Raw genomic sequence first — 23,317 nt, forward strand, 5'->3', positions numbered from 1 at the left:
CTGATATGAATAGAACTCTGTAAAGACAAATTGTGTTGTGAACTTCTGTGCTGATTTGACTGAGCATTTTCTAACACAACCATTCATTTTGTTAGCCTCTCAAAGTTTTTCAGTTTTTGCACACTGGGACAATTGTCTAAAATCAGTAGAATGAGGACCATTGGAAGGACTAACTCAAGCATTTCATTTTCTCATCTTATAGCAGTTGGTATGTAAGGAACTATTATCTGTCTTGATTATTAGCAAGAATTTATACTTAGATCAAACTTATAATTAACAAAGAACTTTTATTGGGTCATACTTTGCTGTATACCATATTTTATATATTTTTTCCTGAGTTCCTTTACATTTAATGTACCATTACACTGTCTTCTAGACCATTGGCAAGAACAGAGACCTCTAATAATAGAGTCCTCTTTTAATTCTGTCTGATACAATTATTCTTTATAGCCTGAATCTGTCAATTTCACTTAAACTTTTGGTCAAGAAGTTTTGAGTTAGTTTGCTAAATAGGGTTATTTAATACCCGAAGAAGAATAAGACATGCACCGTCCTCAGCTGGTACACTCAGCCTGAGATGAGATGATGTGCACACACGAGCACGTGCAGGTGGGAAGTGAGGGGTGCTGTCAGGAGTGAGAGGTACAGTGCTGTGGCATCAAAAGGAGAGATGGGTTGAGTTCTGACTAGGCTTGGAGAATGATGTTGTAAATCTTATTATTGTCAGAGACAAAGTGCCATTTAACTACCATCCAGCTGTGTTATAATGCAGAGAATGTGTCTTACATATATTTTATATAAAATTACACAGTTTTGGTCAGCTTTTCCTCAGTTTCAGTTGTACTTAATATAACTGTGTTTTGTTAACGTGGATGATATCATGTGCTTTATACTTCTTTTAAGATCATCTATGTCCTTTTTTCCTCACGGATTTTCTCTATCCTGCTCCGCCACACATTAGCGGCTTTAGCAACCTAGTACATCAGCATTTTGGATGTCATTTGTATTCTCCGAGCTTTTCTAAAATTTCTCATTCCCTGAGTATTTACAAGTTTTATAGGAATTGAAGATCATCGTTTTAAAAGACTTGCTTGTTTATTTGAATTTTTAAAAATACTAAATGGGGGAAATTTCCTGGGAGTCCACTGGTTAGGACTTGGCGCTTTCACTGCTGTATGACCCCATTGATCCCTGGTCAGGGAACTTAAATCCCACAAGCTGCCAAAAAAAAAAAAAAATACTAAATGGGAAGCTAATCATTGGGAAATGTTTGAAAATATAACCCAAATAATGATATGGGTTATATTGTCACTTAAAGTGACTACAGAAATGTTTCTTTGTTTTTAGACCACTGAGAAGAAATACTGTTTTTGTGGATTTCCTATTTGTCTCTGAACCCTGGAGAGAATTGAAAGATATCTGCTCTTAGTGATATGGCACTGAAATATTTTTATAATCAAACCCTAAGAATTTTGACTTGAAGAAGCATTATCTTCTTTCTTTGTCACAGAATTGTTTCTTTTTTTTTTTTAACTTTACCCCTTCATACGTATTTTTAAAATGGTCTGTTGAGTTAATTTATGTAAGTCTTTTCATCACCTTTTTTTTCCTTAATAGTTCTTTATAACAAAACTTATTATTATTGAATATTGTTTGAGGGGGTCTTTTTCCTGCCTTAGTTCTGAACCAATTGAGAAATAAACAAAGGAGCCAAGTAGATGGACATCAAAATAGCAGCTCTTTTTTTGATGGATCTATTGCAGAACATGACTTAAGAGCACAGCATAAAGGACTTAGCAACATTGAACCCCCAAATTAGAAAGATGTAGTCATCCAATCTCAGGCAGTGCTGGAGAGCAAAGCAACTGTGTGCTGTCTGCACCTGGGCAAATCCCAAGAGAAATGTGCAGAGGAAGGGGCTGCACTTTGCTTACACAACTCCTCTTCCCTGACCTACCCCTCAGATAAGTCATCCTCAAGTGAGGCGGAAGAGGCCAGAGCGTTACTCCAAGGGATGCCACTCTAGTTAGGAAATTGAAGCCAGAGAAGGAGACTGCAGGAAAAGACCTCTCATCCCTGCCAGGCTTGAGCTCACTCAATTTCACAGCTGCCTTGAATGTTGAAAGCAGCCCCAGTGGCAGAGCCAGGGCTACAGGAACATTGCAAATCACTGCGGGCTCTTTGATAAGCTCACCCTGTCACAAAGAGAAATAAAAACTAGCAGGGAGCATTTTGTTCATATGAATGCCTGCATTCAAATTTGCTGGAGCCTGTTTTTTACTGGTCCTGTTTTTCACTCAGATGTCTTCTAGATAGCAACACACTGCTGGGTACCATATAAGTTTTTTTTTGCTGTGTGTATTATCAAAGATTAAATGGATCTGCCCTCAAGAAGCTTACAGCCTGGTTCATAAATAAGTGTTATATTGTGCAGTACAGACTATTAATGTTATAGAAATTCAATAAAAACCAGACTGGTCCAAGAAGATTTTTATGGAAAAATAAACCTTGAGCTGGGCTTAGAACAACAGATGTGATCTGGGTAGGTGAGGCTGTGCAAGAGAACACTTGGGTGAAGGGATGGTTGTTTCAGCATCTGTGACTTCACTTTTGCTATTCCTTCACCTTAATTGAAGTGGGAAATAAGAATACAGGGCTACAGGAGCCCCGGTTGTAAGAATCTTGAAAACAGAGCAGAGGACCAGAGATGTGATCTGCTGAGATTTTTTTTAAACCTAAGCGTGGTGTCATTGAAAATTACTTTGGCAGGGATGTACTTAGGGGGTATTCAAGGAAGGAGATAACTTAAGAAATGAAAGTAATCTAAGCCTAAGGAAATGAAATATATTAAAGCTCTCATGCCCATCTGATTTACTACATATAATAACTTTCAGAGGTTAGGGTTAGTGCCTGATTGATTTTGCTCCTTTCTTTTATACCATGTGTATAAATTAGGTTTTTGGTTGGTTGGGTTTTTTTTTTTTTAATCAAAAATAATGAGAGCTTTTGGTTAAAACTTTAACCTTTCAATCTTCTGGTGACAATTGGGAAAATTTGATTTAATAATCTTACTTCTATGGAGGTGTTTTAGGATGAAAAGAATTGTAGATTGAAGGAGAACGAATCCATATTAGGAGAAAGGTACCAGGAAGGCGGCTTGGATCACTGCTGACAAAGAGAATTGATTCCAACACTAACATCAAAACCCACGTGTTTCACATTCATACCTCAGCAAACAGTTGAATTTTCAAACGTTAGAAAAGCCCTTGACATTGACAGATTTTAGTGTTATCACTAAAACCACACTGTCATAACTGCGCCCCGTGCTCAGTCATTTATTGCAGTGACCCAGACAGCCCAGTACAGCTGTTTGCATTTTCTCTGCAGTGGGAAGTGGACCAGGGCCATGTGACTAAGAAAGGCAGGCAAGGGCCTCTTTTCACCTACAGATGTTTTAATGTGCTTAACGTTATCCAATACTAGCAACCAAGATAGTCTAAATACCACAGCAGGATCTGATTAGCTTTTTCAGATCACTGCCTTTATTTGCTGTTTGCAAAAAAGCTTAATCCAGTGCTAGGGATCAGGCTTCCTGCTGAGCTCTTGGGTAGTTTTCTCTCATTCTTTGTGTTCACAGTGGCAGGAATTAGTGAGAAGATTCCTCCTCCTCCTGAATTAAAGCTATAAAGTAGTAACTATAGTAGCAAAGGGGTAAAAAGAAGAAAGAAAGCCCAAGGGAAAGAGGGACTGTCTATTCATACTAAAGAGTGTCTTTTTTATATACAAAAAGGAAAAGATTTTAATGTAAATTCATAAATATTGACCTCGCTATCTCTAGTCAGTACATAGCTTAAGTTTTATTAGGTTTTAGTTGTAACTACTTTGCATGAATATATGTCTTGATTTCTGTGATGTTCATATGCTTACTCAAGACATAAAATTTGAACTCTATGTAATTCACATTATACTTTGCAATAAACTATAATATTAGAAATGCTTTATCTTGATCTTTTGTGGGCTTATGGAATTAGGCTATGGGTGTAACTATTGCAAAAACATTACTGTAACCCTTGACAGAAAAAGAATAGTTCTTCCTTTAGGAATTAGTTTGGCATTCAGAATCTAATAATTACATTTAGTTTAAAAATACTTTCACAGATTTTTAAATTTTCTAACGTTTTTGGAATAACATACTTTCATGGACTATTAAGCTCTTTTTGAGGAAAAATATCTATAGACAAATGGTGATCTACAAATACCATACTTTGTATTTTAGTTTTCTTTCTGGAAACAGCAATAATTTTTAGGCTTTTAGTAGGCATAAGGAATGTTTTCGGTGAGGTAACTGAAAAATTTTAACCATTTAGAGTAGATTTCTCTCTTATTTTGTAAATAGAGTACCTCTCATTTACATTTGACTGGGCACAATAAGGACATGCCCAAGAGTCCCAACCAATATTAACTTTTTTTCCAAGTATTGTCACATGGTCCTACATGCAAGTAGCCTCTGTTTTTGTGTGTGAGAAAAGAGACTGATTGAGATTGTTTGAGATTGTTTGGGGTGCTTTAACCAAATTTTATACCTTTAGGGTACTTGATTATATAATGGGAAAGCCCAGGCTCTGCATAAATCAGCCTATCTCAGAAAATTGTATTTTAAGAGGAGCTTTTTCCTTCACTCTTTTAATTTGCACTGGAATGAAAAGGGGAGACCTGTGTGTGTGTGTGTGTGTGTGTGTGTGTGTGTGTTCTACATCACATAAGTAGGTAGTAGAACCACTTCAGATTGCCTTTTTCTTTAGTAAGGAAATAGTCTCACAACACCTGATGGTGTTTAAATTTTGATTGAATTTCCATAATCAGAGGTCACTCAAGATACAATTTATGCAGCTCTCAAAAGCAAGTAGTCCATAATATTATAAATACTGTAGTCTGGAACTTTGAAATAAGTCAGGGGTGACAAGCTTCCTCACTGACAGAGCTGATTTTTGTATACTCATATCCTTTAAAAATATTACAATGTTTCTTCTTTGTAAAGTTAACCTGTTCCTGAACTGAAATTTGAGTATTACATCTTACAAATTTTATGAAATACAAATATAACAAATAACATCATGCTGTATGTTAAAACATAATGAACGATTTTGCTTTTATTTAATTACATGATTAACTAGTATCCATAATAAAATAATTTTACAGTTATTTGACATAAATAAAGTGGGTCGTTCTGGTGATTTTAGGTTGAAGTTAAGTCGTTTTGTCTAAATATTAAGTTTAGATGACTCATTTGGCACAAAGTTGGCCAAACTTGTTTTATCTTATGAACTTTAAAAAATCAGTTCTGTTTGTACGCTCTTAAACCTTTTTCTTTTGCAATCTTATTTTCATCATCTCTTTTTTTGTTTGTTTTATTCTCTTGCCACAAATGAACCAATACTTACAAATATTTTATATTTCCCAGTATTTCCAGGGAAGTAGCTTTGCTATAATCTCTCTCATTTCGCCAGTAGATCATTTGTTAAAGAAAAGGGATTGCTGCAGTAGTTAATTGCTACTTTGACACACCTCGTTTTCTTTATTTCTCAGAAACAAAAAGCTAATAGACTAGAGGATAGCCTTGACTTTTTGGAAACATGCAACTTTTACTACTTTAAAATATAATTGGTTTCTTTGTTTTGTTTAAAACCGAGGAGGAAAAGCTGGTCTGCCCAAACCAGGTGTTCCTTGTTGGCAGCCTGCTGCCTAATGGCTCTGCTCTCAAAGAGCAGCTGCCTGCTACAGCTTTGTATGGCCTATTGTTGCCGCACACCCCTCGTTAATACACATGCTGCCCGGGGCAGACCCGAGAATGACATCAACTTGCTTATCTTAGAAACCTGCGAACCTGACGCAGGGTGCTGAGGTTGGCTTGCATCTGCCTGGCCGACTAATTGTGAGCTTTCTGGCCTATGATTGGTTGTTATTCCACTCGGTAATAGGTTAAGCAAAGACATTGCCATTCCATCTGTTCACCCATTCATTGTTCTTCTTGCTTGCCTGGAAGTCTGCAGCTAAAATTGTGTTAAGGAGTTACTGCTGAAGCTGCTACAGAAACCAATGTCTTTGTATTTTCCCGCGAACGTGAGTATATGTGCTACTTAATGCTTTGGAAGTTAAACTTTGCTAAGTATTCAGGATATTAATTTGAACTCTGTTAAGGATAGAATGCACCTCAAATGAAAGCCTACAAATTATTACATAGTGCCGAAATACCAGAAAATTAAATTCTTTCTGTAAAATATGTCTGTGAAGCAGATGTTTTACATTTTTATATTCTGGAGTTATATAAATAATTACAGTTTCATAAACATTCACAAGGCATTAGGCATGTCATGTAATCGTTTGTACTTAAAGATAAGTTATAGCGTGTTCTGATATTTTGATAAACAATGAATTTAGATTTTATCTTCTTGTCACATTCTTAGGTTTCTTAAGGTGTCACTGTCAGACCTAGGTGCTGTAAAATGATAGTAAGATTTAATAGATTTTTCCATTGTCTTAAAAATCTAGCTTGGGGAGATGGATTGCTATTAGATGTTTCAGCTTGTTTTAATTATGATGATTAAGTATTCAATTGCATTGTCAGCAGTTTCAGTACTCATGTATAGTTTCCAATTTCTTCTCTCCCACCTTTTTTTTTTTTTTTTTGCTTGCATTAGTTTCAGATATTAGATTGAAGATGTCACTTGAAGAACTGTTGCTTTCAAGAGATCTGTAATGGGGAAGGGAGGAGACAAAGACTTTCATCTATCAGTTGGGAGGAAAAGAAAGAGCATAAAGGGTTAAAAAGAGGTTTTCATTTCTACCACATGCCCTATTGTGTGAACATATGCATAAGTCTATTGAAAGTTTTCAGAAGATGGGCAGGCCACCAGTTGCTGGTCTCCTGCAGTTCCAGTAGACATCTGTTGCCCCAGAGCATTAACCAATCTGTTCAAAGGGACATCCTTCTTTTGTTAGCTAGAGGGATGCAGACAACAGCACTCACTAAAATACAGTGGTAATTAAATACACAGAAACTACGGCAGTAGGTATTTATTACATATTCATTATTTTATTTTCATTGTTCTCATACTATTACCATTTGGATAACAATCAGAACCCACTTTATGGCATTGTTAACTTGATGTTACAAACAAACAAATTGATTTAACAAGTTTATGGTCTAATATTCTTGATTAATATGATGCTTTTTAGAATATAAAAAAATTTTTTACTGGATTTGAGATGAAGGATTATCTAAGTTATCTAATGAGAACTTTCAGAAAAGCTCACTAAATGGGGAAATGTTTGTGTATGCAACAAATTTCTAGTAAATAGCTTTTATATCATAAAATCTGCTTTCAGCTAGTATAAAGCTTCCTTTTGGCAATTAAAATAATGGGTTACACTTTATCATCTATAAATGTCATCTATAGCATGACATTTTAGTTCTTTTTCAACATATAGTATTATGTGATTTTTAACTTATTAGGCCTTCAACAAGAAAAATTGTTTTAGTTTCTAGTACAATATTTGGAGGAAATCTAAAGCTCTTTAAGTGCAGAAATCTGTTTTCAGACCAATATATGTTTGCTCAGTACCTTTTGTGTTCATGAATATAGTGCAAAGGCCAATTATAATAGGTCTCTGATAACCTAAAAGTTAAGCCGTATTCTTGGAGTTTTTTGATAACTATGGGAATATAAACATTGACCTACTTTGTGTGTGAAACTTTGTCTAGGCTGCTTCATGAAATGAGGAAAATTACTCTTGTTAATAGTTGATTAATTTAAAGATTATTTATATACGTTTGCATTTCAGTAAATGGCAAAACTTAAAAGTCTAATTTAAAAATTTAAGCAAAACTTAAAAGTCTAATTTAAAAATTTAAGGAGAAAAGTGTTTTCTCCCTTGCATGTAATAGTAAATTTTGTGTTGTTATTGTAGTCTTTGCTAATCATTTTCAAAGTAATATTGATCATTTTTTTTATGTTGATCATTTTTAAGGCACTGAACAAAAATAAAGATCACATACCATTCTTTGTTCTAAGATATAATAATTCCTTGTTAAGTTTTACACATTACATTACGGAGTACTGCAGCCTATGAAGATATTTTTGTCAGCTTTTATATCTTAAGACTTTTGTCAGCTTTTAAATTTAATTTTTTGTTGAATGATTTCAAAATATTGACAATTTTTTTTTTTTAGTGCCATATTAATTCAGGGAAATCTTTTTTTTTTAACATCTTTATTGGAGTATAATTGCTTTACAATGGTGTGTTAGTTTCTGCTTTATAACAAAGTGAATCAGCTATACATATACATATATCCCCATATCTCTTCCCTCTTGCGTCTCCCTCCCTCCCACCCTCCCTATCCCACCCCTCTAGGTGGTCACAAAGCATGGAGCTGATCTCCCTCTGCTATGCGGCTGCTTCCCATTAGCTATCGGTTTTACATTTGGTAGTGTAAATATGTCCATGCCACTCTCTCACTTTGTCCCAGCTTACCCTTACCCCTCCTGGTGTCCTCAAGTCCGTTCTCTAGTAGGTCTGCATCTTTATTCCCATCCTGCCCCTAGGTTCTTCATGATCAATTTTTTTTTTTTTTTTTTTTAGATACCATATATATGTGTTAGCATACAGTATTTGTTTTTCTCCTTCTGACTTACTTCACTCTGTATGACAGACTCTAGGTCCATCCACCTCACTACAAATAACTCAGTTTTGTTTCTTTTTATGGCTGAGTAATATTCCATTGTATATATGTGAAGGGTGATCTTTTACTAATTACCAGTGAATAAGGAAGCATTTTAGAGATTAAAGTTTTAAAAACCAAATCTTTACCATTTGAGTCAATAAAAATAAGTTATTTCAAATTTATATTATGTAATGGGGAAAATATATGCAGCTTATAGGCCTGGTAATTGAACTTATTTGTCCTTATAATCTGTTGGTTTATAGGAACTAAAAATTATTTAACTGCTTGTTTAGTACAAGATGACATTGGCTACCTCAAAGAAAGTTATCCAGTGAAATCTGGAAGATGAAGAGAGGCCTGTCAGTGTGAAAAAAAAGTTCAACCAAAATATTTTAAAAGTTATTTTGCCTAACAAAATTAGGTGTACATTTTTTAAAGTAGTGTAAATCAAGCTTACACTTACACCTAATATTAAAAATCATGTTAGCTCACTTGGAAACATTATATTTAAATAGTATATATAAATTATATGAATTATCACAAGTTCAAGGTGTGTGGTATTCACTAAATACATTTGAATACAAATGACTTTTATCTAGTTTAATATTATAAAAAGCAAACAATGGATAATCCCATTTTTCTCCCTATTTAATCATTATAGCCATATAATAAAATTACATAGCAAAGCAGATTTACATAGTGTCACCAACACTTTTTTAATATTAGACTGAAAGTGATACCGAAAGATTTAAATGTTGGGTTGGCCAAAAAGTTTGTTCAGTTTTAGGTAAAAATAGCAGACATTTCTCATGTTCATGAAGAACTTTATTGAACAGCGTATTCACTAACTGAACGAACTTTTTGACCAACCAATACGTTTTTAGGGTGGATAATTTTCAGTTTAAAAACTTTATAATATCTGGTTTTGCTTCTTTGAAAAATGTGAAAGTTAAGAATTCACTATTCTTTAAACATAACATTTCATTCTAATGTTCCCCACCGGCTCTGTTTTTCATAAAGTATTAATCTTGTTTAAAACAGTCCAGAAGAAAAACACTACAGCTCAATATTAAAATAATATTTCTTAGTTCAATTCAGGGATTTGGTCAGTGAGTCATTATCTTGAAAAATTATCTCACAACAGCACTTATGCAAAATCCAAACTTTTCAGGGGAGATCAAAAATGTTGCCCGTTAAATACACTTCCTGCAGTCAGAGCAGATTGTGGGGTTTACAGAACAATGATGTCGGAGCTTCCAGATTGGTTTGGCAGCTGCATTGTTCTCAGAGGGTAAACCAGGCGCACTTAAGTCCCAGTCTCTTTTATAGGCTTTTGTTCATACCAAATTATTCTTTTACTGTGCTAGCATTCATGATGGCACGTTAAAAGAGTACCGCTTAGCAACCAGCTCTGGTTGCCAAGCAGCCCAGCTTCCAATAGGTTTTCCTTGTTTAAGATACTTTTGGTGGGAGCTCTACCAAGGCCACAGTGCAGATTTTTCTTTTTAACTGTATCCCTTTATTAGGATGCTGTTGTGATTTGTTGCTTGCATTATGGTGTCAGTATATTACAGTAGTTAATAAATCACTGAGTATTAAGATTTGCTTTCAAAATTGCTTCCTTTAATTCTAATAATTGGGCTCATGCATATCCATATTAACAGAAAAAAACTGAAATGGTTACAGCTTCATAATGGAGCAGATGGATATAGAGGTCTCCCAAGGAAAATTTCTTTTTATCAGTTGTGCAGTCAGGAGCCAAGAGAGTGTGATGTTTCTTTAAAACTAATGAATGCTATATTAGTAGAACAATGATGTTAAATTTATCTGTCTTCTCAAGGGATAAAACTGAAGAAACTCCTGTAGAAGTGTGTAGGAGTTCTACACTGAAGGAATTTTAAGTGTACTGTTTTCAAGCTAAAGATTCCATGGGCTCTTCTCTCTTATTTACCATAGTTAATACAATTTATTTCATTGTATAGAAATACTGCACTCTCTAATAAGTTCACTCTAATGCATTCAAATGTGAAACTTCTCAGAAAATCACTTAGCATTTTCTCTTAACATTTATATAATAGCTCCTTTCTAGTGTAAATAAGATGTTGAGGAGCTGTCGAATAAAATGTTTTTCCAATTTACTTTTTTAGGTTATTTAAATAGGTGTTCTATGACAGTGTCATATTCAGCTACCACTGGCTTACTGATGTTATCCATGGGTAGAACACTGGAATTGCCTTAATAAGTAAACTACTGATGTGCATATAGTCCTTACAATGAAGCACAAGAGAAAATAATTTTATTTTGCTAACCTGGTCCTGGTAGAGAAATAACAATTATTCCCAGTAGACTTTTAGGAAAACAGTAAAACAGCCAAAGCATTTTAAACAGTAAAAGCATTCCTGTAGGGGGAAAGTAGAATAAAAGATGACTTTTTAACCAAATGCAGATAATAATTAGCTAATTATCTAATATAATACAGAAGTATTTTCTGCCATAAAATTCAAGAAATTAAGATAACATTTATTCAGTGTACTTAATTATTTGCTGCTAATTTTATTTAGCAGCAAATATAATTATAGGAATATTTCATTCCTATGCTTTCTATAAATGTGCATAGAATAAGAGCTTTTTCCCCTGGAATGAAATAGACTGTAGTCCCTGGTACTTAATAAGGGTAGCACAGTGTTGTATTCTGTTACTGTGTTCAGGATTTACAAAATAAAGATTATTAGGGCAAAACTATTCATCTCTTAAGTGGAATATAAGTCACTTTGTAATTATTTCATTCCTTGTTGGCTGTTGTAGAATGCGTGCTCTTTCATCACAGTAGTACTCTAAATCGTTTTTGAAAGTCTTTAGATTGTTGTTACGCTTGATCCAAATTAACAATAACTTTTAAATTATAATAAGGTAATGTTTTCCTTTTCATATGGCTTTCTCTTTAAAAGAATTTTTGCAAATTTTTGTGAATTATTTTAGAAAAAATGTACATAACCTGTCATAGCACATCTAAAACAGGCTTTTTTATAATATTCTGTGTGTCACTATCGAAACATAGGCCTTTCTAACTGTGGGAAAATCTCTTCCATCAGGATTGAGAAGCATCATGATATAGTGGGGAAAGCATGGGTTTCGGAGTCAGACAAAACTGGGTAAAAAATCCAGTTCCACTACTTATTTACTTTGTTGCCTTGGAGGGAATACTTAATTTTTCTAATTCCAAACTTCGTCATCTGAAAAACAGGACATGATAGTATCTTGGAAGGGTGTTATAAGGGATGAGAGGATGTAGACAAAACAAAGTTGATATTCAATAGTTTGGTAATTCTCTCCCAACTTCTTTATTGAAATAGAAATGATACTGAAATATCATTCAGTAGATATGAAATTCTAAATATTTTACATTTTTCTCTAGGAATACAGGGTGCTTTGCATTCGAGAATACAGAAAAAACAGCAAAGTGGAGTCAAGTACACATAACAGCTTCATGGGCTTGAAGGATCATCTGGGGCATGACCTAGGCCACCTTTATGTGGAGAGCACTGACCCACATTTAAGTACATCTGTACCTTGGTCAATGGTAGAAAAACCAACAATGGATAAAGTTAATTCCGGGAAGGAAGAAAAGGAGGTGTCTGAAGAGAATGCGAGCTCTGGTGACTCTGAAGAAAGCACAAATTCTGATAATGAGTCAGAACAATTGAGTAGCATTTCAGTAGAGCCATGCTTATTAACCAAGACTCACAGACAACTATGTAGGTCTCCATGTTTAGAGCCTCATGTACTCAAACGCAGTGAAATTTTGCAAGACTTTAAACCTGAAGAGTCTCAGCCAACCAGGGACGTGAGGAAACCCCCGGATGTGATGCGAGAGTACCAAACAAAACTGGAGTTTGCACTGAAGTTAGGTTATTCTGAAGAACAGGTTCAGCTTGTGCTAAACAAACTTGGTACCGATGCTTTAATCAATGATATTTTGGGAGAACTTGTCAAACTTGGAAATAAAAGTGAGGCCGAACAAACAGTTAGTACAATTAACAGTATAATGAGGGAAACGTCTTCCCTGGAATCTCAGCGGTCTGAATCTCCGATGCAAGAGATTGTAACAGACGATGGGGAAAATCTGAGACCAATAGTTATCGATGGCAGCAATGTGGCGATGAGGTAAGTGGGGAAATCTTCACTCATTATTACCAAACAATCTTTAAAACATATTTCTAATTTTGTGACTGTTTCTTTTCTAACAGTCATTAACGTCAAGGTTGTTCTGCATCCCAACATTAGCTCCCATATTTCTAATTGTGTCTCTCTTAGTTCTCTCTCTACTTCCAGAGCCGTCAACCACTCTTACCTCATTTGTCCCTAAATAAAAGACCTCCTTTTCCCTAGTTATGTCTTTTTTTTTCCCCCCTCATCTGGTAAATTACTATGGTATAAAAATTAGCATATATTCCCAGTATAGTGTTAAACATTAGTTTTAATTGAAGAGCTTGAGTATGATCATATCGAATAACTTTGGAACCTAGAGAGATAAATGGCCTATTTCTATACAAAGTCAAATAACCATAAGATAAAATCCCAGTTCTTTGAGAAAATTATTTTTATTGATTTCAGGAACAAATCAAAGCCATAATTTCAGAGGGTTTTTTGTTCCATTTAAGAAATGTAATTCAAAAATAATTTTTTAGGAACTGGGGGAAAAAAACAAAAGCAAAGCTTTCAGAGAAATTTTTTTTATGGATTTTGATGGCTAAAAACGTAAAGTGCATCTAAATTCAATTAGTATATAGTTAACTGCCCACAATGTTCAGAATACTGTGGGAATATAAGGATATGGAAAGGCATCAGTTCTTCTTTCAGAAAGCTTAACATTTCATATATCGTTTCTCAAGGTGACCTGAGGATAGCTATCAAAGAATCATCTGGGGAACTTGTTCTAACTAGTGTACATTCTAGAGCAGTGCTGTTCAATGGAAATGTAATGTGAGGCACATACGTCATTTAAAATTTTCTGGTACCTACATTAAAAAATTAAAAGAAACAAGTGATAATATGAATAATATATTTTATTTAGGTTAATATAGCCAAAATATTATTTCGATGTGTGTTCAATAAGAAAATTGTTAATGAGATATTTTTGCATTATTTCTTTCATATTAAGTCTTAAAATCAGATATCTTACACTTATAGCACATCGCAATTCAGACTAGCCATACTACAAGTGCTTAATAGCCACATGTAGCTTGTGGCTACATATTAGACAGTATAGTTCTAGAAACCTACCAAGTCCACACACAGACCTACCAAGTCTAGATCAAGGTGTAGCCCAGCCATCTCCTTTTGTAACAAATACCCCCACTAATAATGATGCCTACTAAAATTTGAGAACCACTGTTTTTTAGGTGATAGCAGCATTTCTGCATAGAGTATGAGAAGGACCAACTTGTAATCCTCGAAATAATACTGCTTCCACCTGATGGAAAGGTTATCTTTCTTTCATTTATAAGCAAATGAGATTTGCAGTATTTAAATTACTTGTCCAAGGTAAAACATAATTCAAACCCAAATATGTCTGACTTCAAAGTCTATACACTTTTCATCATAATGAAAGGTAAAAACAAACTGAAAATGTTCAAGCCAGATCTTCCAAGGCCTTCAGTGCCAAGCTAGAGAATTTAAACTTGGCTCCAATCCAAAGGTAACTGAAGATTTTTGAGGAGGGTAATGTCAAGAGTAGAGCTGTGCCTTAAATTGATAATCTGGCCATGATATTTAAACTGGACTACAGGAGATAGGAGATAAATTTGAATGCAAACAACCCTTTCTAAGGGAGTAAAAAGGGCCTTAAGTGTCACAGAGGTATGAAGTGTACATACAACCTTGAGAAGTCCTTCAGTAAAATAACCTCTCTGTTGTCTAATCTTTCCCAAATTTAGCTATGAAATGATTTTTTTTTTCTTGTAATAATCCAGAACTAGTGAAGAGTTACCTTAGCAGAGTGATAATGAGTAAAGCCAAAACACCATGGAATTACCAAGCAAGAGAGTAATGAAGGAAGGTAATAGGTCCTGGAGAAACACCTACAACCATAGCCATATACCAAAAGCACCAGAGAGGTTCTTAAAGGGCTCAACTCTTGGAGAGTCTGATTCAATGGGGTATAGTAGAGCCCAAATAACTGTATAGTATTTTTAAAGCGCCAAGGTATTTCTGATGCATAGCCAGTGTTAAGAACCATTCAACATGGAAAGTGTGGATATCAATAGGTCAGGAGGTAGAAGAAACTGATGACCCAAGGAAAGCGTAGTGTGAAAAATACCAGTCTTAGAAAAAAGTTTAGTGCTAGTAAAACCAAGAGACATACAAATGCCATCAACTCAAGGAAGCGGAGGCTTTAAGGAGAGAGTATCCTGTGGGTAGAATTGAAAAAAGATCCAGGGACATGACAGCCAGGAAATCATTGTCTTCAAGAATGCCATATGGTGTTAAAGATAGAAACCCAGTTACAAGATGTCAAGAAGTGAAGGAATAGAGCTAGACTGTTATTCTCGAAAGTTGACAGAGGAAGGGAAGAAAGAGGAGTAAGAGTTGAGAAAGGATTTTTAGTTTTATATAGAACAGAACTATATAAGCTGAGGGGATGGGGAAAAAGTCTCCACAACAGCAATAATATGAGAGTTTAATTTTTGAAGCAAAGTTCTCTGAAGGAGGAGACAATCAAAATACAAATAGAGAATTTGGCATTGGAGGTAAATACACTTTGGGGTAGTCAGAAGAACACCTTGGAGGGGAAAAACAGCATCAGACTTATAAAACTTAGAGCCCATAGAAGTGAATTTTTTTAATGGATATCATTTAGATAAATGATGTCACAGTTGGAGCAACAAACATGACTGAAACCTAGTTCCCAGTGGCAACTGAAAAGTACTTGGATAACTGAAAATTTGCATAAAACTCTAAACTTTACTTATCCCACATGATGAGATACAAAAATAAATGGCATAATTAAGGCATTTCAAACAATCTACTATATGTAATTAGAAAACACTTCCACCCCCACGCTATTTTGGCCCCATTCTGTTTCTTTTGCTATAAAGACAGTACAATGCACTTCATATGTTTTAATCTGACATGTAACCTGAGATGCTTCAGGCATTGCAGGAGAGAACAAGTTGACAGGAAATTTTATTATAGCAGCATTATACTGTCAGTTACAATGAAATGTCATACCACGTCCATAACTTTGAAAGTGCCAGAACTCATGGAAATGTATAGTAAACTTTTACATTCTGCCACTTATGAGATCTACATAAAGTAATAAAAGTCATTTAGAAATGCATATCTACTTCAGATTCAAAATCTTAATTTAACAAAAATGCAGAGAGATTTTACCCATTTCCTGTTGCATAAAATATAACAAACATGCTTTTACTTTTTAAGTTAATGTCCTACTCATGTTACTTTAGCAAACCTATTATATAATAAATTTATATACATCATAATAAATTATAATAGGTAAATGTGAGGATGAGTTAAGAATAGAGTACTGTTTTATTTCCTTTCTGATTTCTCAGGCAGATATATTCCACATATAAGATGAATATATTTTAGTTTCATTTAAATGCTAGCAGTGGAACTGATATAAATGATTCTTTAGATGTAAATTAAAAGTAGGAAAGAAAGGCATTTTATTAAAATTACCAAAATGGACTTTAAAAAACAATTAATTTTCTACACACTACCTTTGTGATTCTGAGTAACTTGTTTAAACTCTCCAATCTCAGTTTTCAGGACTGTAAAAAGAGGAACTCATCTTGCAGGCTTGTTATTAGAATTAAAGATAATTAATACCAAGTGCCTGGCATGTAGTAGGTGCTCAGTAAATTACAGTTATTATTACATTAAAGAGCTAGATTCTATATTTTAATCCAGAACATAATAACTAATGTAATGAAAACTTAGTTTTTCAGATTTTTTTTTAATAAATTTATTTTTATTTTTGGCTGTGTTGGGTCTTCGTTGCTGCTAGTTGCGGTGAGTGGGGGCTGCTCTTCGTTGCAGTACACGGGCTTCTCACTGTGGTGGCTTTCCTTGTTGCAGGGCATGGGCTCTAGGCATGCGGGCTTCCGTAGTTGTGGCTCGCAGGCTCTAGAGCACAGGCTCAGTAGCTGTGGTGCATGGGCTTAGTTGCTCCACGGCACGTGGGATCTTTCCAGACCAGGGATCGAACCTGTGTCCCCTGCATTGGCAGGCAGATTCTTAACCACTGCGCCACCAAGGAAGTCCCAGTTTTTCAGTTTTTTTATTCAACACTTAACAAACAGCAGTTTAGCAGTCCATCCTATGATCTATAGGTATATTTTAATTCTTTATGTTTATATCATCAGTTGTTTTCAATGATTTCTACGGTTTCATAAAGAAGACTTGGGCTCTTAGATCTGGGTGACGCCAAAATTGCCCAGGGACAAGCCATATAACCATAATATACAGCATAGGTGCCCAAATTGCAGGAATCCTGTGTTGCTTTGCAGGAAGCATGCTTCTACTTTCAGCTTATTAATATCTCTTAAAAATGTGCCACATTGATAGAAGTTCTGGGTAAGTTGGTGAATACGCAATTCATTCAAAATTGACAAATACCTAGACCGTAGTCTAGCATAATTTGTGATAGCTATTTCAATGTGAGGTATAGGAGCAAAGAGGGCATAAGTATTCAAAAATAGAAAACAGCAAACTAATAAGTTTAGATAAAGCCCTAAACTTTTGCACAAAAGTACTTGGTTTTTGAAATATGAAACAGAATAAATTTATATTTAGTGGAACTGAACTAACAAGTACTGACAAAAAGCTACAGTTAATTTTAATGCTTAAAAAAGCAAAAACAAAAAAAGCCTCTCAGTAATTTAGCAAATTGGTCATTCAGCAAATAGGCTTCTTTCCATAGTAGGGCAGATACTTCATAATATAAGTATACCGTGAAATGTATACTCCAGATATAGAAACAGAAACAAAGCATAAGTAATATTTATCATATTTCTGAAATGAAATTCTCATGATATTGTGATTTTTATTTCCTCCAAGTAGCTTTACAATTCTTCAAAATCTGATTCTCTTAAACCTGAGGTAGTTTAGCAATGGAGTATAGAATGATTCTCTATCCACATGTATCCGATAGTTTAAATTCATTTTTCCTTAAGAGAGTCCAGTGTTTTAATTTACCCATGGTTTTAGGTTCAGATGACTTGTTCTGCCATTAACAAAGTACCATCTTGTGAGCCGTCAGGGATGGGAGTGTAAGTTGGATGTTGGTACTCTTGGATTCCTAGAAGTCCTTGATTTCTTCAGTATGCTTCCATGACATAGTCACCTGACTTCATTAAAATTACATCTCCATATTTCTACTTCAGCTTCTACCAAATATGTGAAATAAGAGTGGTGAACAAGAGAAAACCCAGAGCCTCATCACTACCTCTACACCATGTGTAGCACAAATTCTCCAGTTCCGTGGGATGGAAGCTAGGCACACCAGCCTTCTCTTTTTGATATGAACAAACTATTGAGATCCTCCCCACCCTGACTCCCCTGTCATTGCAAGTCCTCTCTCTTGGTCGGTGAATCCAGGCTTTTGGTTTTAGATAAAATCTGCTAACTGGTGGGTAGGCCTTATTGCTGCATGTTTGGGCAGAGTATTAGGATAGATATTTTGTTTGCTAAAAATCTCAGGTGGACCACTTTTGACCAATAGGATCCATGCTTGTATTGCCTCTGTGTTAATGATGGGGAACCATGAAAAGAATTTAAGCAAGGGAAGAGTGGCGTATCGCATTTACCTTTAAGGAAGTTCACTCTGTAGAGAAATTTAGAGAAGGATTTGAGCACTAAGACTGCAGACAAGGAGACCTACTTATATTTGAAAATATATGTAAAAGTTAAATTGTGGACAACTCCTGGGAAAAGAAGAATATTGCTTTTGTATACCAGTCTAATGGCAGAGAGTACATAAATAAAGCAACCATCTACCCCTCAAAAAGACTCGTGTTAGAAACCAGCTGGTGTTGTATAAATCTGAATCTTAACTGGGGTGTAGAAAAGCACTCCAGGTAAATCACTGAAGTCATTTTCTTAAAGTTTGAACAGAAATCAGATATAGTCAGATTATAGTGTCAGAACATGAACAGGAAAATGCGCAAGTTGTAACAACTTTTCTTTATATCAAGAATTGTGGGCTAAGCCTATATATTTATAAAATATGAGCAAAATTTAGCAGTCTGTATAAATAGGATTTAATTTTTTTTTTTAATTTATTTATTTATTTTATTTTTGGCTGTGTTGGGTCTTTGTTTCTGTGTGAGGGCTTTCTCTAGTTGCGGCAAGCGGGGGCCACTCTTCATCGCGGTGCGCGGGCCTCTCACTATCGCGGCCTCTCTTGTTGCGGAGCACAGGCTCCAGACGCGCAGGCTCAGTAGTTGTGGCTCACGGGCCTAGTCGCTCTGCGGCATGTGGGATCTTCCCAGACCAGGGCTCGAACCCGTGTCCCCTGCATTAGCAGGCAGATTCTCAACCACTGCGCCACCAGGGAAGCCCTAGCAGTCTGTATAAACAAGATTTATTTATCTAGATTAATCTTTTTGAAGGTACAAAGGCTTTTATGTATCTAATCTGGTTTGTGAAGTTGTATGGACTTGAGAACTCTTTTCAGTGTGAATTAGAATATTGAAGACCATCTTGCCTGGGCTCCAAAACTTGCCTTCAATTGTTTGATGCGTTTGCTGTCCTGTTGCCTGTTTACCATTTTAGTACAGCCCTGTCTCACAGTTAATAAAATCCTCCAGGACATCTAGTCCAAGTTTTTGGTTTAGATTACAGGTGTGAGACTACAGCTTGCCAGGGTTCATTCAAGTCTGGTTTTGGCTCTCAACAAAAATGTATCAAAATTATGTGCAGTAGATCTGCATGGCCCAGTACGGTGACCACTGGCCACATGTGGCTGTTGAGATTTTCAAATGTGTCTAATCCAAATTAAGGTATTCTGTAAATGTAAAATACATACCAGATTTTGAAAACTTAGTACAAAAATATGTGAAATATAACAACTTTTATGCTGAATATGTGTAAAAATGATCATTTTTGATACATTGAGTTAAATGAAATATATTACTAAAATTAATTTCACCTACTTTTTACTTTTTAAAATGTGCTATTCTAGGTCATTTTAAATTATATTTGTGGTTCACATTATACTTCTATTGGGTAACCTCTCAGTGAAATGTTTTTTAAGTTCCAACTTAGTGGGGGCTTAACATCAATTAAAAGACAGCTTGATTTCCCTCTAGATGAGTGTCAGCGTCATAGGTACTACTTACAGGTTAGTTGGCAGGGTCCCATTTCTCTTATTGTTTTAAAGAAAATCCTTAGGTAATATGAAAGGAATCAGAGAATCAGAACTAGTTTTTTCTGTTGTTTGATTATATCAGTGTGGAGTCTGACACAGACAGATGTTAGTTCTGTTCTACTGCTTCTCTTTATAACCCTAAGTATATACTTCAACCTGTCATCATTCATGAATTTTCATAGACCAATGGTCAGTAAACTTTCCTGTTATCTCAAATATGCTTATTTAAACCCTAACCTAGGAAATAACAACATTAATAATCCTATTACATAATGAATAAAGTTAATTATAAATCACCTAACTAGTGATTGTAAGAAATGGGAAAAGTCACCCAATTATAATAGGAAAAAAGTGATTCGAGTTTTACGTTTTCTACCTGTCTTAATATTGAAGACATTATTACATCTACTTAACAGGTATGTTCTGTTCAGCATCTTTAGACTAATGACCCACTTGGATCTAGATTAGCTAGATGTGCTTCCTATTATTGATTTTGGCTTCAAATTATGGACCTTATAAGGTGAGGACATCTTTCTACTTTCCTTTTTCCTTATCCTTTCCCATTCTCAAAATTCTCTTGGCCACACTGCTCTTGTGTCTGTACCAACTGGAGGGTAATAATGAACTTTCATGTTAAGACTTCCACTGTAATTTTGGTGTTGAAATTTTCATTGTCCTAAATCAGTAATTTTCAGACTTTTATTTTCCTTTGAAGCGGTACAATCCTGCAAATCTTAAAAGGAAGCCCAGTATTTAAAACAAACAAAAATATAGTATCGTTTGAATTGGAGGGTATAAGTGGGGGCTGTGTTTCCCACTTAAAAATTCCCTTCATTGCTCCCTAGAAGGGCCTCTGGGATTTCTATTTGGAACACAACTTGATAGACCTGATTAAATTATCTGTAACAAGGGATTTAGTTTTCTGGGTATATTGCATCCTGACCACTAGGTTTAGGTTCAAAGTGATCTTGGTGTAGTGGGAAAGAGATCAGAGATTAAAAGTTCGGTAGCTATAAGAGTGACAAAATAGGCATAAATCACTCGTTATGAGCCTTCAATATAAAAGAAAAAGTTCTAGATGCCCATGAGTCAGCACATGGAATTATAGATTCTTAAATACAATATGAAATTTAATTAGACTACAATAATAGGAAGGAAAATATTCTCTTATTTCCATATTGAAGATGATATCCAGCTGTACTCCTGTCTCCTTGCTTAAGGGAAATGGTATAGATGTAGGAGAATTTCTTCTTAACAATCATTAAACATTGCTAATGCATTAGTATTTGAAAGAGTTCTTTAAAATTAAAATCTATTTTCATGTATACAACATGGTTTATGTACAATCAGGCCTAAAAATTGAAAAAATAAGTCATCAAGTATTTGAAGAGCACCTAGGTGTATTAATAATTTAGTGTTCGATAAATATCTATTATTATTATATTAATATAATATAATTATATAAGCTAACTATATCTAAACTTAAAGGACTTTGGTACTAAAGATTCAAATACGGTTTTCTAGTTTAAAAGGGTACATTTTACTCATACTGTTCATTGTAGGCACTTCACTGACAAATTTGTATCCTTATCATTATACACAGTTTGATATAATGACCCATTAAAGTCACAGAAGTTTTATAATCATACTTGAATCTTCCAGTGAAGGGTGTAGCAAACTTGTAGGTCAAGTTTTTGATTTAAATAAAAGATGATATATCGAAGGTTATAAAAAAGCGATGGATAGTTTTTTTGAATCCCCTGATACCTTGATCCCTTTTTGTTTTTTTTTTTAAAAAACTAAAACTGTTTAGTGATCTCCACATATCAACCACATTGATCTAAAAAATCACAGTTTACCATCAGTAGTGAGATTAAAGCTATTAAAGACTTACTGGTTTCATTTTCATTCCAAAGCAAGCTCTTTTCCATTTTCTAAAACTTAGGACCAAAGGGACATGAGAAAGTGAAGGCACTAATATTTGTTGAAGTCTTCTATGTGCCAGGCACTCTGCTCAGTGCTCTGTGGATGTTACCTTGTTCAGTTCTCACAACCCTGTCATGTAGGCGGGATTATCTCCATTTTAAATATGAGAAGATTGAGGTTGAAAATAAGTAACTTGCCAAGGTCACACAGAAATGTACTAAAGAAAATACTTAAACTCATGTCTAATTCCAGACACTGATATTTTCACTGTGTTGGCCTACTCATGAAAAGCCATCTCTATTTAGTAGTAATGCTAGTAGTAGTATTAATAGTACTAATACCGTCATAATAATTAGTAGTGCTAATTTACTATTAGTAGTACTAAATATGCCATTTAGGTATGATTGTTACAATTAGATTTTCGATGAGTTATGGAAAAACTTTTTAAGAATGGCTTTCCTTTGATCATATAAGGGATATACTTATTACATAAATATAAGAAAATAAAAATCAACTATGATTTCCAAGGTTCTTTGCAAGCATTATAAGTAATATGTTAATTCAAAGCAAATACTCAAACTAGAGCAAAATCAAATTTGAGGAAATAAAAGATAATTGGAAAAAGACTCCTTATTTCTCTTTTTTTTTTTTTCAATGCCATGAAAAGAATTAAAAAGAAGTAGTCCCCTTTAATAGATGCCTTCATTCCCTTGTTAGATTTCTCCATGTTTTTCAATTTGCTCCTGTCTACCACGGGAATATAACAGTTATAATTCTAAAATAACCCTTTCTATCCTGTGGTTAACCTAGTTAATGATGTGTGTATATATAACTTAACAAAGTGTAATACATGAAATTATGTTTCCTAGACACAGCAAATGGAATGGTTCACCCATTGTCCCTCTCTTCTAGGTCCTGTATTAAGGCAAGCTACATTAAAGTGTGTGGTTCCCTGAATTTTTCTCTGCATTACAAAATACACCTTTGTAATCTGGTAACCATCACAGGTGACTAATTTAATGGCACATAATAAGCAAGTGTACTTCAGTTCTCTAGTGGGAAGTATATATGATGTTTTTATAAGATTTAGCAAATATCATATTAGTTTGAGTGCTTATGGAATTGCCCTTCTGTTGAAGACAGAAAAGTAGAACTGAGGGGTTTTCAAATTTGTTGCAGTAGTATATATGACGAGATTAAAGATAATCCCATTAGATACAAGACAAAGTGAATTTACAGAATAATAAAGTTATGATAGTGAAAATCTTATGAAGAAT

The 23,317-nt window shown here is 34.7% G+C and overlaps 1 protein-coding gene across 2 annotated transcripts in view; it reads left to right on the forward strand.

Moving 5' to 3' along the window:
• ZC3H12C (zinc finger CCCH-type containing 12C) overlaps positions 1-23,317 on the forward strand; it is a 63,537-nt gene that overhangs the window by 20,734 nt on the left and 19,486 nt on the right. For both annotated transcript variants that reach the window (XM_059929327.1, XM_059929328.1), the window contains exon 2: positions 12,138-12,886. In XM_059929327.1, the coding sequence (XP_059785310.1) occupies positions 12,138-12,886 (749 nt within the window). The remainder of the gene's footprint in view (positions 1-12,137; positions 12,887-23,317) is intronic.

This window comes from Balaenoptera ricei, chromosome 8 (assembly GCF_028023285.1).
Source record: "Balaenoptera ricei isolate mBalRic1 chromosome 8, mBalRic1.hap2, whole genome shotgun sequence".
NCBI lineage: Eukaryota > Metazoa > Chordata > Mammalia > Artiodactyla > Balaenopteridae > Balaenoptera > Balaenoptera ricei.